General features: G+C 50.0%; 2 protein-coding genes across 3 annotated transcripts; both read left to right on the forward strand.

Moving 5' to 3' along the window:
* Window positions 1–459: 459 nt before the first annotated feature.
* Window positions 460–4,561, forward strand: LYPD5 (LY6/PLAUR domain containing 5). The gene is made up of 5 exons (XM_070450742.1): window positions 460–581; window positions 2,236–2,364; window positions 2,897–3,073; window positions 3,279–3,425; window positions 3,689–4,561. Exons 1-5 carry the CDS (start codon window positions 494–496, stop codon window positions 3,946–3,948), a joined length of 801 nt encoding a protein of 266 aa, XP_070306843.1. The 5' UTR covers window positions 460–493; the 3' UTR covers window positions 3,949–4,561.
* A 229-nt stretch (window positions 4,562–4,790) lies between these two features.
* LOC139029850 (heterogeneous nuclear ribonucleoprotein A3-like) lies at window positions 4,791–6,017 on the forward strand. 2 transcript variants are annotated; one of them, XM_070450741.1, is made up of 2 exons: window positions 4,791–4,871; window positions 4,938–6,017. In XM_070450741.1, exons 1-2 carry the CDS (start codon window positions 4,866–4,868, stop codon window positions 6,000–6,002), a joined length of 1,071 nt encoding a protein of 356 aa, XP_070306842.1. In that variant the 5' UTR covers window positions 4,791–4,865; the 3' UTR covers window positions 6,003–6,017. The 2 variants fall into 2 exon arrangements, with proteins under 2 accessions (XP_070306842.1, XP_070306841.1); XM_070450740.1 differs by having other exon boundaries at window positions 4,812–6,017.
* Window positions 6,018–15,299: the final 9,282 nt, after the last annotated feature.

Genomic DNA, 15,299 nt, shown 5'->3' on the forward strand with positions numbered 1-15,299 from the left:
AGGAGGTGATGTTTGCTCCTCTGGGTCTGGAGGCATGGTCCCTTAGAGATGGAACGTGTCAGGGTGAAGTAAGAGAAGTCAGAGGCCACGTGTGCCCACCTCAGACTAGGACACAGTGCTGGGGGAACGGGGTAGACAGCCCCCAAAACACAAGTCCCCCCAAAATGAAGGGTTACAAGGCCCTAGCCCGTCCTCCTCCAGACCCGGGATCCAGGCCCCCAGCCCCTCCTGCCCCAGACCCGGGATCCAGACCCCCAGCCCCTCCTCCCCCAGACCCAGGATCCAGGCCCCGGCCCCTCCTCCCTCAGACCCAGGGTCCAGGCCCCCATCATGATTATCTAGGAGGAGACTAGCCCAGGCGGGGGAGGGCGGGGGTGGAGAAATGCCAACCTGCCCGGGTAGCCAGGACGCCTGAGGCTTGGCTTGGAGAACCAGCCAGGCAGAAGTCAGAGCAGGAGGAGCTGTCCTCCGAGTCTCCACTCAGGTCCACAACATGGCAGTGGGAGTCGCCAGAGTCATCCTGCTGTGCCTCTTTGGGCCTATCCTCTGCCTGACAGATGTCCAGACTTCTGAGCCCAGTGGTAAGAAGGGCAGTTGGGTGGGTGGAAGCAGGACTCTTCTGGGTCTGAGGGAGCAGAGAGAGTGGGCGCCAGATTCCAGGGACTCAGGGAAAAGTGGAACTGGGGGCCCTGACTCCTGGGTCTGATGGAGGAGGCTCTGGGGGTCTGGACCCTGGGTCTGATGGAGGAGGTTCTGGGGGTCTGGACTCCTGGGTCTTGGTCAGAGAGACTGTGTCCTCTCACTTCTCTTCCCCTCCTCTGGTCTTCCCACATCACTCACTTCCTCCACTATCTCTGGTTCACTACTCTGGCCTTTCTCATCTGCTTCACCCATGTCCCCATTCATTCAAAGGTACTTCAGGGGAGGCATGGGGGCTCCTTCTAGAGCTGGCAGGAAAGCTTGACTCAGGCAACCTCTTCCCCTACAGGGACACAGTCATATCAGGATTGAAGTGGCTACAAAGGCAGGAAATTTGAGAGGTGGGAAGGAGGTTACGCCTGCATACAACTTTATGTGTGTGTGTGTGCTCATCACAGGAAGAAGAGAGTTCAATTTCTGTGTGTGTCCATGTGTCAGCATGTGCTGTGGGTCTCTGTGCTTGTGTGTGTGTATTTATAGCAGGTTTTGGTGTCTGGGTATTTGAACAAATGTTTTCATGGGTCTGTTCATCTCTGATCCTCAGTTTCTTTGTAAAAGAGATGTGAGTATAATTTTGCATCTCTGCTTCTCTTTGTGCATCTCTATGACAAGTAGGCCTGTGTTTCTCTCTATGTATGTGTGTTTGGGTATGATGTGTGTCTCTCTCTCTGTGTATCTGTTGTGTGTCTCTATGAATCTTGTATCTGAATATGGTTTTAAGTTGTCTGATTTTGTAAGTCTCTTTTTTGGTGTATCTCTATCTTTGCCTAATTGTAGACTCTGATTTTATTTGTGAATCTTGGGTCTGTATTTGTCTCTCTGGGTATGACTTCCGGTGATCCTGGGTTTGTGTGTTGTGACTGTTTCTGTATCCACACATATTTCTATCTGAGATTCTGAATTATGTATGTATGAGATACCTTGGTTTAGGGAGTTTCTATTGGAGGGTCTGGGTGGTACTTGTTTTGTGTATGAATGTAGAACTCTACATGAATGCATACAGGGTACTCTGCATATATTTCTGAGATTGGCATGAACCAGTGAAAATTTTGTTATTCTGTGTTTACATCAGTATTTCAGTGTTTGACCAGGTATCACAGGGGCTACCTGTGCGTGAGTATTTGTAGCATGAGATTGCACATCCTTGGGCTTGTACTAGAGTGTTTGTTTTCCATCAGTGGCCTTTCAGTGCTACTGGATATTGTGTGTTTTGTTGTGAGAAGGGAAGGCAGAGCAGGAGTGAATTGCTTCCTCCTTTATCAAAATCTCAGAGGGCTTCCTGGAAGAGGGTGGAAATTTGGAACAGCCTGGGGGAAAAAATGAGACTGGCAGGTGCAGAGGCCAATACCCTTGCCAAGGGTCAGGCACAGTCATGGGCAGCCACACCAGCAGACCCTGCTTCCCTGAAGGCAACAAGGCCTGTCACCTCTCAGAGCAGAAGGGCCTGGCTGTCATCTTTAGGGCGGAGCCCCAAGTGCCTGGCACAGGCTCATCGCAGGCCTGTTCCTCTCACCGAACCCCTGCTCCTCTCCCCAGGGTCCCAGGCCCGGCAATGCTACAGCTTCCAACACATATACTTCGGGCCCTTTGACCTCAGTGAAGTGAACTTCAGCAATGTCTCCTGCCCGCAGGGATGCTCTGAGGCTGTCTTGTCCCTGAACACTGGTGAGGGGCAGGACACGCAGAATAAGAAAGGGGCGGGGACGGGGGAGAAACATCAGCCAGGTGGCGGTGGGAAAGGGGGGATGGAGTAGGAGGCAAAGGTTGGGGAGGAACTGGGTAGGTGAGGAGAGGAAAGGCGGCGATAGAGATGGGGAGGTGGAGGGAGGAGGAAGCGGGAGAGAAAGAGGGGATGAGGGGGAGGGAGGTGGGAGGAGGAGACCGTGTGGAGCCAGGAGGGGGCGACTTAAGAGCGGACCGGAGAGGGAAAAGGAGGAGAAACGGGCTGGGGATGGGGGGCGGGGGCCGGCGGGCGCGGCGGGGGAGGGATGTAGGGAAAGCGGAGTTGGAGAGGGAAGCGAGGGAGGAAGAGAAGGGCAGGGCATCAGGGAGAAGAGAAGCCAGGTTGAAAGGAGAGTGGAGGAGGATCGGAGACCGAGGAGGGAGGGACTTGAGGCTAGAGGGAGAGGAATGGGTGCGGAGAGGAGGGCGGGTTGGAGAAGAGGCAGCGCCCCGGACTCCATCCCCTCTCCCCCAGGGTACCGCTCCTCGGTGACCATGGTGCAGAAGGGCTGCTGGAGAGGCCCGCTTACGGGCCAGATGCTGTCGGATGACAAGTCGCTGCCGCCTGACTACTCGGTGGTGCGCCGCTGTGCCACCGACTTGTGCAACGCGAACCTCCAGACCCATGACTCGCTCCCCAATCTGAGCCCCGGTAGGCGAGAGGGCGGGGCTGGGCGTGGGGCGGGACGGGACGGGCCCCCCGGAGTGCGGGGCGTGGCCTCCGCTGGGCTCCTCCTCCCGGCGCGCTGGCCTTCCAGCTTTCGAGTCAAGCAAGGTGGGCGCCCTGGCGCAGTGCGCACGCCCCACGTCCGGACGGCGGACGGTGACCTGAGTGTGCCTCCACGCTCTCTTGGTAGCGCCCAACCCGCCGACACTCAGCGGCACCGAATGCTACGCCTGCGTGGGGATCCACCCAGAGGACTGCACCCCGGAGAAGTCCCGGCGGGTCCAGTGTCACCAGGACCAGAGCGTCTGCTTCCAGGGCAATGGACGAATGACCCTGGGTGAGGGGCTGGGACCGCCTGGGCAAGGGGCATGGAGGCAGGGCAGGACTGACTGAGACATGGCCCTGGTCTAAAGAAGGAGGCATGGCCCTGGTCTGAGGGAGGAGGCATGGCCCTGGTCTGAGGGAGGAGGCATGGCCCTGGTCTAAGGAAGGGACTGGAAGGAAGTCCGAGGACCCAGTCATGGCCTTGGCCTCTGAGGTGGAGCTTCAGGTGTGGCTGCCTCCCTCTGTCCTGACCCTTCCTCATCACCCCTCTCCCAGGCAATTTCTCAGCCCCCGTGTACGTCCGAACCTGCCAACGGCCCTCCTGCACCATCAAGGGCACCACCAGCCCCTGGACAAACATCGACCTGCAGGGCTCCTGCTGTGAGGGGGACCTGTGCAACAGGGGCGCCCTGACCCAGTCCTTCACCAGCGCCTCAGACACCGCCGACCCCCGGGTGCCCCCTGTCACGGTCCTGCTCCTCACGGTCTCCCTGCTGGGTGGCGCTCTGGGAGGAACCCTTGGGCTGTCCTCCTAGTCAGTCCCTTCAGCCTGTTCCTGAGTGGGATGCTGGGGGCAGGGCACACACACCCCCTTCTCATTGCTTCACTCCCTGGAATGTGGAAAATCAGAGTTGCACACCTGTCTCTCTCTTTCTGTCCCTCCCTCCCTCCTGCTTCCCTACTGATGCCTAGCCCTCACCTGGTCAGCAGGCCTGGAAGAAACTGGGCAAGGCCCCCAGCACTCCAGGGTGGGGAGAAATGGCCACATCCCACATAAAGAGCAAACCTGATCCATGCTGAGCACCAAACAGACTCTGCACAGCCCATTTCCTGGTTGTGGGTTTCCTGGTCTGAGGCTATCCCACAACCCAACCAGCTCCAGCAGGGAGCTACAATGATGTCTTTATTAGTATCATCATGGGAGACTTGAAAGGCAGTATAACCAGCATATCCTAGACACTAGGAGCCCAGACCCTGAAGCATATCCTAGACACTAGGAGCCCAGACCCTGAAGTCAGGCTGCATAGGTTCAAATCCCACCTCTACCATTTAGCCTGTGGGTGACCTTGGGTGGTTACTTAACCTCACTGAGACTATGTTTCCTCACCTGTTGGGCAGAGGTGAAAATAAAACCTACAATAATGACAAGACCTACTTCCCAGTGGTTGTGGTCATAATTTAACAAGAATGAACGTGGAGTACCGGGGACAAAACTGTCACCCACTGTTATGGTCCTCATGTCACAGACGAGAAGATGTGATGCTTGCAAAGGCACTTGATTGACCTCATGTATCTCATGAGTGGGAAGCGTGACTCCAAGCCCTGTGAACCACTAGGCAACTCTGTCTCACAAACACATGGATGTTGATTAAATTGATAGAAAAACACTTGAGGCCTCTTCCTCTCGGTCCCATATTGAACTCGAGTTGGAAGAGGCGAGTCCGGTCTCAAAATGGAGGTAAAACCGCCGCCCGGTCGCCCCCAGCCCGACTCCGGCCGTCGCCGTCGCCGCTGGGGGGAGGAGGGTCATGATCCCAAGGAACCAGAGCAGTTGAGAAAGCTGTTTATCGGTGGTCTGAGCTTTGAAACTACAGATGATAGCTTAAGAGAACATTTTGAGAAATGGGGCACGCTTACAGATTGTGTGGTGATGAGAGACCCCCAAACAAAACGTTCCAGGGGCTTTGGCTTTGTGACTTACTCTTGTGTTGAAGAAGTGGATGCAGCAATGTGTGCACGACCACACAAGGTTGATGGGCGTGTAGTGGAGCCAAAGAGAGCTGTTTCTAGAGAGGATTCTGTAAAGCCTGGTGCCCATCTAACAGTGAAGAAAATTTTTGTTGGTGGTATTAAAGAAGATACAGAAGAATATAATTTGAGAGACTACTTTGAAAAGTATGGCAAGATTGAAACCATAGAAGTTATGGAAGACAGGCAGAGTGGGAAAAAGAGGGGATTTGCTTTTGTAACTTTTGATGATCATGATACAGTTGATAAAATTGTTGTTCAGAAATACCACACTATTAATGGGCATAATTGTGAAGTGAAAAAGGCCCTTTCTAAACAAGAGATGCAATCTTCTGGATCACAAAGAGGTTGTGGAGGTGGATCCGGCAACTTTATGGGTCATGGAGGAAACTTTGGAGGTGGTGGAGGTAACTTTGGCCGTGGTGGAAACTTTGGTGGAAGAGGAGGCTATGGTGGTGGAGGTGGTGGCAGCCGAGGGAGTTATGGAGGAGGTGATGGTGGATACAATGGATTTGGAGGTGATGGTGGCAACTATGGCGGTGGTCCTGGTTATAGTAGTAGAGGAGGTTACGGTGGTGGTGGACCAGGATATGGAAACCAAGGTGGTGGATATGGTGGCGGTGGTGGAGGATATGATGGTTACAATGAAGGAGGAAATTTTGGAGGTAACTATGGTGGTGGTGGAAACTATAATGATTTTGGAAATTATAGTGGACAACAGCAATCAAATTATGGACCCATGAAAGGGGGTAGTTTTGGTGGAAGAAGCTCGGGCAGTCCCTATGGTGGTGGTTATGGATCTGGTGGTGGAAGTGGTGGATATGGTAGCAGAAGGTTCTAAAAACTCAGAAGAAAAGGGCTACAGTTCTTAGCAGGAGAGAGAGTGAGGAGTTGTCAGGAAAGCTGCAGGTTACTTTGAGACAGTCGTCCCAAATGCGTTAGAGGAACTGTACAAATCTGCCACAGGAGGAACGATGATCCATAGTCAGAAAAGTTACTGCAGCTTAAACAGGAAACCCTTCTTGTTCAGGACTGTCATAACCACAGTTTGCAAAAAGTGCAGCTATTGATTAATGCAATGTAGTGTCAATTAGATGTACATTCCTGAGGTCTTTTATCTGTTGTAGCTTTTTCTTTTTCTTTTTCTTTTCATTACATCAGGTATATTGCCCTGTAAATTGTGGTAGTGGTACCAGGAATAAAAAATTAAGGAATTTTTAACTTTTTAAAAAAAAAAAAAAGAAAGAAAAACACTTGAGACCCAGCAATCCCACTACTGGGCATATACCCTGAGGAAACCATAACTGAAAAAGATCTGTATCCCAGTGTTCACTGCAGTGCTATTTACAGTAGCCAAGATGTGGAAGCAACCTAAATGTTCATGAACAGATGAATGGATAAAGAAGATGTGGCACATCTTTATCACTCAGTCATTAAAAGGAACAAAATTGGGTCATTTGTAGTGATGTGGATTTGGGCTTCCCAGGTGGCGCTAGTGGTAAAGAACCAGCCTGCCAATTCAGGAGACCTAAGAGACACAGGTTCGATCCCTGCGTAGGGAAGATCCCTTGGAGGAGGGCTTGGCAACCTACTCCAGTATTCTTGCCTGGAGAATCCCATGGACAGAGGAGACTGGTGGGCTTTGAGCCTTAGGCTCAAAAAAGAGTCAGACACAACTGAAGTGACTTAGCACAAATGAACCTAGAGTCTACCAGTCAAAGTGAAGTAAATCAGAAAGAGAAAAAAAAATCGTATATTAACACATAGATATGGAATGTAGAAAAACAGTACTGATGAACCTGTTTGCAGGGCAGGAATAGAGACTCAGATGTAGAGAATGGACTTGTGGACACAGGGCAGGGAAAAGGGTGGGACAAACAGAGACAGTAGCGTTAAGTAGTGTCCATGTGTAAAACAGATGGCTAGTGGGAAGCTACCGTATAGCACAGGGAGTTTAGCTTGGTACTCCGTGATGACTTAGAGGGCTGGGGTGGGAGATGGGGTGGGAGGGAGTCTCCAGAGCGAAGGGATATATGCATACATATGACTGATTCACGTTGTTAAACAGCAGAAACCAACACAGCATTGTAAAGCAATTCTACTCCGATGAAAAAAATAAAAATTTAAATTAAAAAGAAAGAAAGAAAGAAAAACACTTGAAGCAAAGCTGAACCAGGCAAAACTCTCTAGCTTATGGGGATCAGGGAAGATATCCTGAAGGAAGGAAACCTTAGGCAAACTCTTAAAGGATAAAGTGTGCGAGCTCAGTCGTGTCTGACGCTGGGATCCCATGGACTGTAGTCTGCCAGGCTCCTCTGTCCATGGGATTTCCCAGGCAAGAATACTGGAGTGGGTTTCCACTTCCTTCTCCAGGGGTTCTTCCTGACCCAGGGATCTAACCCGCATCTCCTGCATTGCAGGAGGATTCTTTACCACTGAGCCACCTGGGAAGCCCAAAAGATAAAGAGGAACTGGCAAAGAGAAGTAGGAGGAAGGGCATTCTAGGTGGAGGAGATAACCTGGACAAAGATCTGGAGGTAGCAAGGGACTCAGGGTGTGTGGGGCATTTACACAAGCTCGTGAACTTCATAGAATTGGAAACCCCCAGCACATCTGTTTGCACACAGGTTTTACAAAGTCCATTCACATCATTTCCCCACAAACTGAATCCTCCCAGTGACCCAATGAGGGAGCAAAAAAAGGGAACCGCATGCCCATTTGGCAGAGAACTTGCCCAAGGCACAATGACAATAATTTTCAGAGTAAGCGATGCAGCAAGAATGTATCCTCGTATCTTCAACTTCACCCCAACAGGCAGCCTTGTGGGGAGGAGGGCATCTCAGAAACACTCTTACACTCCTGTGAGGTCATGGGGAGAAGGGCTGTCAATGCCTGTACATCCTGACTTAGGCAGGGAAGTTGATTGTCACTATCTATTCATTCATCTCCTTTACTGAGCACCTTCTGTGCACCACCTGATGTGAATAGTGACTCATTGGAAAATACTCCAATGCTGGGAAAGATTGAGGGCAGGAGGAGAAGGGGGTGACAGAGGATGAGATGGTTGGATGGCATCAACCACTCAACGGACATGAATTTGAGCAAACTCTGAGAGATAGTGAAAGACAAGGAAGCCTGGGGTGCTGTAGTCCACGAGGTCACAAAGAGTTGGATACGACTGAGCGACTGAACTGAACTGAACTGTGTGCCAGGCATCATTCTCGTTGCTGGACATACAGCAGTGAACAAAACAGGCAAACATCCCTACCTTCAAGGTAATGACTTTTCTCATGGGGGTTGCAGAATTGGAATTTTATTACAAATGTGGTTTAAACCTGGACTGGTCAGTCTGATGTGGACGTGACTAGGCTAGGCTACAGTACCAGCTAGTCATTCAAATGCTAATCTCAGTGCTGCCTAGGAGGTATTTTTTAGATGTGATTAAAGTAAAATACTTTGGCCACCTCATGCAAGAGTTGACTCATTGAAAAGACCCTGATGCTGGGAGGGATTGGGGGCAGGAGGAGAAGGGGAAGACAGAGGATGAGATGGCTGGATGGCATCACTGACTTGTTGGACATGAGTTTGAGTAAACTCCGGGAGTTGGTGATGGACAGGGAGGCCTGGTGTGCTGCGATTCATGGGGTCACAGAGTCGGACACGACTGAGCAACTGAACTGAACTGAACTGAAAGTCGGTGTTCAGTTGACTTTAAATTCAGTAGATTACCCTAAGATCATCTGGCTGGGCCTGATTCAATCAGTTCAAAGGCATCAAAAGTAGAGGTAAGGCTTCCCTGCAAACGAAATCTGCCTATGTGAGACTTCCCCTGGTGGCTCAGTGGTTCAGAATCTGCCTGCCAATGCAGGGGACATGGTTCAATCCCTGGTCCAGGAAGAGCCCACATGTGGCGGAGCAACTAAACTCATGCACCACAATTTACTGAGCCCGTGCCCTAGAGCCCTCATGCCACAACTACTGAAGCCTTCATGCTTAAAGCCCATGCTCTGTAACAGGAGAAGCCACTGCAATGAGAGGCCTGTGCGCCAAAACTAGAGAGTAACCTCGGCTGGCTGCAACTAGAGAAAGTCCATGCACAGCAACAAAGATTCAGTGTGGCCAAAAATAATAAATAAGTAAATAAAAACGTTTAAAAATTTTAAAAGCCCACAGAAAGATTCCGGGGAGTGGCAGCATTCTGTGTGTGGGGATTTCATGAGGGTCCACAAATATAATTTTTTTCAATGAATTAATTTATTTTAATTGGAGGATAATTACAATATTGTGATGGTCATGAATTGGCCACAGGTATACATGTGTCCCTGACATCCTGAGACCCCCCCCACCCACCTCCCCCATGAATGTAATTTTTCCAGTGTGCTTAGTCACTCAGTTGTGTCGGGTTCTTTCCAACTGCATGGACTGTAGTCTGCCAGGCTCCTCTGTTTATGGGATTCTCCAGGCAAGAATACTGGATTAGGTAGACATGCCCTCCTCCAGGGGATCTTTCCAACCCAGAGCTCGAACCCAGGTCTCTGGCATTGCATGTAGATTCTTTCCATGAAGTATCTGAGTCACCAAGGAAGCCCAAGAATAGTGGAATGGGTAGCCTATCCCTTCTCCAGAGGATCTTCCCAACCCAGGAATCAAACCGGGGTTGCCTGCATTGCAGGTGGATTTTTTGCCAGATGAGCTACCAAGGAAGCCCCTATTTGTCCAATATATATCTCTATACTATATGCACTTTATGCATGTATGGTATACTGCATTAAAAAAATACTAATGACAACAGTAAAGTCAAACCTAGAGCCTAAGACTCCCACATTGTGGCTCTTTAATCTTTGGTGACACAGGTCAGGAACTGGCTATCTCTGGTGCATCAGTTGGGAGAGGGGACAGGAGAACCTCTTGAGATAGTGAAGTTTCTGTATGACTTGCTTGAGGTGACAGTCACACGTGTCTACACACAGGTAGAACTGCATCAATCTGGACGGTTAAGATGTGTGACCTTTCCAATGTGTAAGCCATACCTCCACAAAAGGAAACAAAACTAAAAGTATGACATATAATTAAATGATCTCATGTCTGGGATTTGCATGAAAATAATATAGGAAGTGAGGAAATGGGTGGAGGCACTGATGAAATGCAATTAACCATGAGTTGGTATTTGTCAGACGGGTACGTGGAGGCTTATTATACTCTTCTGTTCACTTCTGTTTGTTTGAAGTTTTCCATAATAATATACATGTCTATGTGTGTACACATGAACAGATAGATGGATAGAACAACTACCATTTGAGTCCAGTGACCCAGGCACTTCAGAACTCAGATGCCTGCCTCCTCTCAATGGTCCACATGGTCTGGATCCTGCTCACATCGATCGCCCTTCTCCTATGAGTCCCTTGCCCTCCCCAGGTTAATGCAAGTGGGAGCCTAGGTCAGCACCAAGGACAGATCCACACATTGGGTCTCAGAACCACAGACAGCAATTCAACTAATAAGTGGGACAAAGGACAGGGCAATGAGGAAATGATATCCTTCCCACTTCCAGGACAGTGTGGAGCAGGGTGAGAGAGCAGAGTCAAAGGAGAGCCAATCAGTACTATTGCACAAGGGCATTCCTTCCACCAATCGCCACTGAGCATCTCCTGTGCCCACCACTGTTGTAAATGTTGGGGATGGCAAAATCCCCATCCTGAACAATTAGCAAGAGAAGAAAATAGGATCACTTAGTAATCCTAAGGACCATGATAAAGACATAGCAATGAGATGTGATATAGAGTTATTTATGGGGCAGGAGAGAACCATTTCTGGATTGTATTTTGGTTTCTGGCATTTTTGTGGCGGGGAGGAGGCACTGTGGAATCCCTGCCTATGCCCCTTGCATCTGAAGCTTGGAGTCTTAATCACTGGACCACGTGGTAAGTCCCAAAGGGAAGTGGATCTTTTTTTTAGGTTGTACTGGACAGCATGCTGAACTTCCCCGACCAGGAATCAAACCCACAACCCTTGCAGTGGAAGCACAGAATCTTAACCACTGCACCACCAGGGAAGCCCAAGGGCCATTTCTGAAGAAGTGGTCAAGGAAGAGACGATATTAAACAGATAACTGGATGAAGTAAAGAAATGATCCAAGAGGAGACTGAAGGTAAAAGCATTCGGGCAGAGAAAGAAGTAAGCACCAAGATGTTGAGGCAGGAAAGAGCATGGCATGTTTGAGGATCAGCAAGAAGGTCAATGTAGTAGAGCAAAGTAAGTGGAAGGGAAAGTGGCCAGAGGGGTTTTTAGTAAGACAGATAAGTTAGGAATAGACATACAGAGAGAAAAAGATAAAGAGAGACAGGAAAACAGGAAAGACAAGCAGAGACTGAAAGAGTGAAAAAAAGACTCGGAGGCAAAAAGAAATGAAGGACTTCCCTAGTGGTCCAGTGGTCAAGACTCTGCATTTCCAATGCAGGGGGCACAGGATAGATCCTTGATTGGGGAACTAAGATCCCACATGTTGCACAGTGTTGCAAAAAAAAAAAAAAAATTTTAAAAAGAGAGAAATAAAATAACACTAGCTGTAATTTATAAAGTGCAATTTCGATTATCTATTGTATTACTTATTCACATATACATATTTATGGGCTTCACTTGTGGCTCAGACAATAAAGAATCTGCCTGCAATGTGGGAGACCTGGGTTCGGACCCTGGGTTGGGAAGATCCCCTGGAGGAGAGCATGGCAACCCACTTCAGTATTGCTGCCTAGAGAATCCCCATGAACAGAGAAGCCTGGCAGGCTACAGTCCATGGGGTTGCAAAGAGTGAGTGTCACATGACTGAGTGACTAAGCACTGCCCACAGCATAGTCATATATACATATGTTTTATTATGAAAAACTTCAAACAGAAAAGTGAACAGAAAAGTGTAATATTTATTGTTTATTGTATAATGAACCACTTCAAAATTTAGTGTCTTCTTTTTGATAATTCATTGTATTTTTGTTATTGTATCTTCTATTTAAAAATTTTATTTATTTTTAATTGGAGGATAATTGTTTTAGTGTTGGTGTCTGCCATATATCCACATGAATCAGCCATAGGTATACATATGTTCGCTCCTTCTAGAAAGATGGTACTGATGAGCCTATCTGTGAATCTGCAGGGCAGCAATGAAGATGCAGACATACTTGTGGACACAGCGGGGGGGAAAGAAGGGGGTGGAATGAATTGAGAGAGTAGTAAAATTTAGTGCCATAAAACAAAAAGCTACTTCTCATGATTCTGGGGACTGAGGAGGCATTTCTGCTGATTTCTCTGGAGTTTACGCATGCAGCTGGAACAGATGGGGCTGGACGGGGGCTTGTGGCCAGGGTGCTTTATTTCTCCTCTGCGCAGCCTCTCCATGGGACAAGCTTGGGCTTCCTTACAGCATGGAGTCTCAGAGTTCTAGCTTCTAGTTCTTTTAAGAACTGGACCTAGAGCTGGCCCAGGGTCATTTCTGCTACATTTCTATGAGTCAAAGCAAGCCACAAGCCAGCCAGATGGAAGGAGAAAGGACTCTGAGTCTACATGTTGGAGGGAGAAGCCACATACCAGCACAGAGGAGGAGGAATTACCGGAGCCGCCAGGTCCTGTGTGTGTGTGTGCGCGCTTAGTCGTTCAGTTGTGTCTGACTCTTTGTGACCCCAGGGACTATAGCCTGCCAGGCTCCTCTGTCCATACATTTCCCAGGCAAGAATACTGGAGTGGGTTGCCATTTCTTCCTCCAGGGGATCTTCCCAACCCAGGGATCAAACTGGCATCTATCTCTTGCACTGGTAGGGAAACTACCACTGAGCCATGGGGCACTGCACCTAATCCTCAAGCAACCTTGTGGGTATAATCTTCCTAATTTCACAGGTCTCACAGCACACACAGCCAGGGACGCAGAGCTGAACATGAACTTGGGTCGTCTCTAAACCAGGCTGTATGTGCGTTGTGTTATTATGTTTCACCCAAAAAAGTAACTGTGGCCATGTCAAGGCTTAACCCAACTGACCCAAAGTCTCAAGACACCCAGATTGTGAGATTGATGGTTTAGTTGTTAAGTTGTGTCCAATTCTTTGCGACCTTGTGGACTCTAGCCAGCCAGGCTCCTCTGTCCATGGGATTTCCCAGGCAAGAATACTGGAGTGGGTTGCCACTTCCTTCTCCAGCGGATCTTTCTGACCCAGAGATCAAACCCTGGTCTGCTGCATTGCAGGCGGATTCTTTATATATACATATATGACTTAATAAAACAAATTAGTTTTAATTGGTAGGGAACACAGAAGTACAAAGGATAGAATAAAAACAGAGAGGCATGCATTTGGAGACAAAGACCAGGAGACAGAAACTCAGAAGCAAGGCCAGTGAGTACAGAGAGAGAGAAGCAGATTCACAGAGACAAAGCAAAAGCAAGAGAGAGATTGACAGAACCACAGGGTTTCCCTCCCTTAGCCAGGAAGCTCCTGGGGCAGCGACTTTGTCTGTGTTCTTATTACTGTACCCTGAATGCTTACAGCAGTATCTGACACTCAGTAGGTACTCAATAGATGGATTGTTTAGTCGGAAGTCGAGTCTGACTCTTTTGCGACCCCATGGACTCTAGCCCACCAGGCTCCTCTGTCCATGGGATGTCCTAGGCAAGAGTGGGGTGGGTTGCCATTTCCTTCCCCAAGGGATCTTCCTGACCCAGGGATCGAACTCTCATCTCCTGCATTGCAGGCAGGTTCTTTCCCTGGTGGCTGAGAATCCGCCTGCAATGCAGGAGACCCAGGTTCCATCCCTGGACGATCCTCTGGAGAAGGGCATGGTTACCCACTCCGGTATTCTTGCCAGGAGAATTCCATGGATAGTGGAACCTGGTGGGCTACAGCGCATGGGATTACAAAGAGTCGGACACGACTGAGCAGCTAACACTTTCTTTTTCCTTTACCGTCTGAGCCACCGGGGAAGCCCAACAGATGAACATTATACTGGAAATGAGTTTGGGTAAACTCTGGGAGTTGCTGATGGACAGGGAGGCCTGGCGTGCTGCAGTCCACGGGGTCTGCACCACTGAGCGACTGAACTGAACTGAGATGGGAAAAATAGAGAGCCTGCAGTTCTCCCCAGATACCACCAGGTGGCAGGATCCCAAGGCCCTAAAGCCTCCTAAAGTGTAAATCCAGAAGACAGCGGTAGGAGGATTTGAGGCCACAGGCCTCAGACTTGCAGGACGTCTTCCCCTCGGGCTGAGCCCCGCCTTTCCCTGCACGAGCCCTGGGCGACGAGTGACCTTTCCGTCTGAGACAGCCTCTTCACCCGCTCCGCCACCCTGCCGAGTTAAACACCTCTTTGTCTTGGCCCCTTCCGGCTGGGCCCCAAGGCATGTGGGTCCTTTCCAGGCCCGGAGATGGGGCTGGGATGAAGGTGGGGCAGCTGGGAGGAGGCCAAGTGAAAGTCCTAAGGATTTGTAAATAAGTTCTAGTCTTCCTGGATCAGCACTGTGGGATTCAGGCCCCCTCCTCCCTCAGACCCGGGATCCAGGACCCCAGCCCCCTCTTCCCTCAGACCCAGGGGTCCAGACCCCCAGCCCCTCCTCCCCTCAAAGTCCCAGGCCGCTGCCCCACCCCCTCCTCCCTGCAGAGACCTCTCTGGTGCTCCCCCTCCCTCTCTTTTCAGAGACCCCTCTCCCCCTGCACTCCCCGCTCCAGGCTCGAGAACCAGGCTGAGTCACAGGAAGCGCCGGGGCCCTGAGTCACCAACCCCCTCTCTGGGCTGCAGGGAGCTGGCTCTGAAGCCGCGTGTCCTAGCAGCTGACCCCCACCCCCCCCCCCCCACCCCGGCCCAGCCCGGAACTTCCCTGTGGAGGCAGGTGCCCTTGCCACTGGACCTCACCGCCCACCCTGGCATCTCCCCCGCCTGCCTTCTCTCCGCTTTTCTCTTTTGGTTTTGGTCTCTTTGGAGGCAAAATTCCCCTCTGCTCCTACGTCCAAGTCTTTGATTCTGACTGCTGCTTTCTCCTCACCTTTGGGTCTCTTCTGTCTCCATCTCTTTGGGTTTGTTAAAAAAAAAAAAAAAAAAAACTTCCCTCCCCCCTCTCTCCCACCATCCCCTCCCCTCTGTTCCTTCTCTGTCTGTCTGTCTGTCA

This window comes from Odocoileus virginianus, chromosome 20, assembly GCF_023699985.2.
Source record: "Odocoileus virginianus isolate 20LAN1187 ecotype Illinois chromosome 20, Ovbor_1.2, whole genome shotgun sequence".
NCBI lineage: Eukaryota > Metazoa > Chordata > Mammalia > Artiodactyla > Cervidae > Odocoileus > Odocoileus virginianus.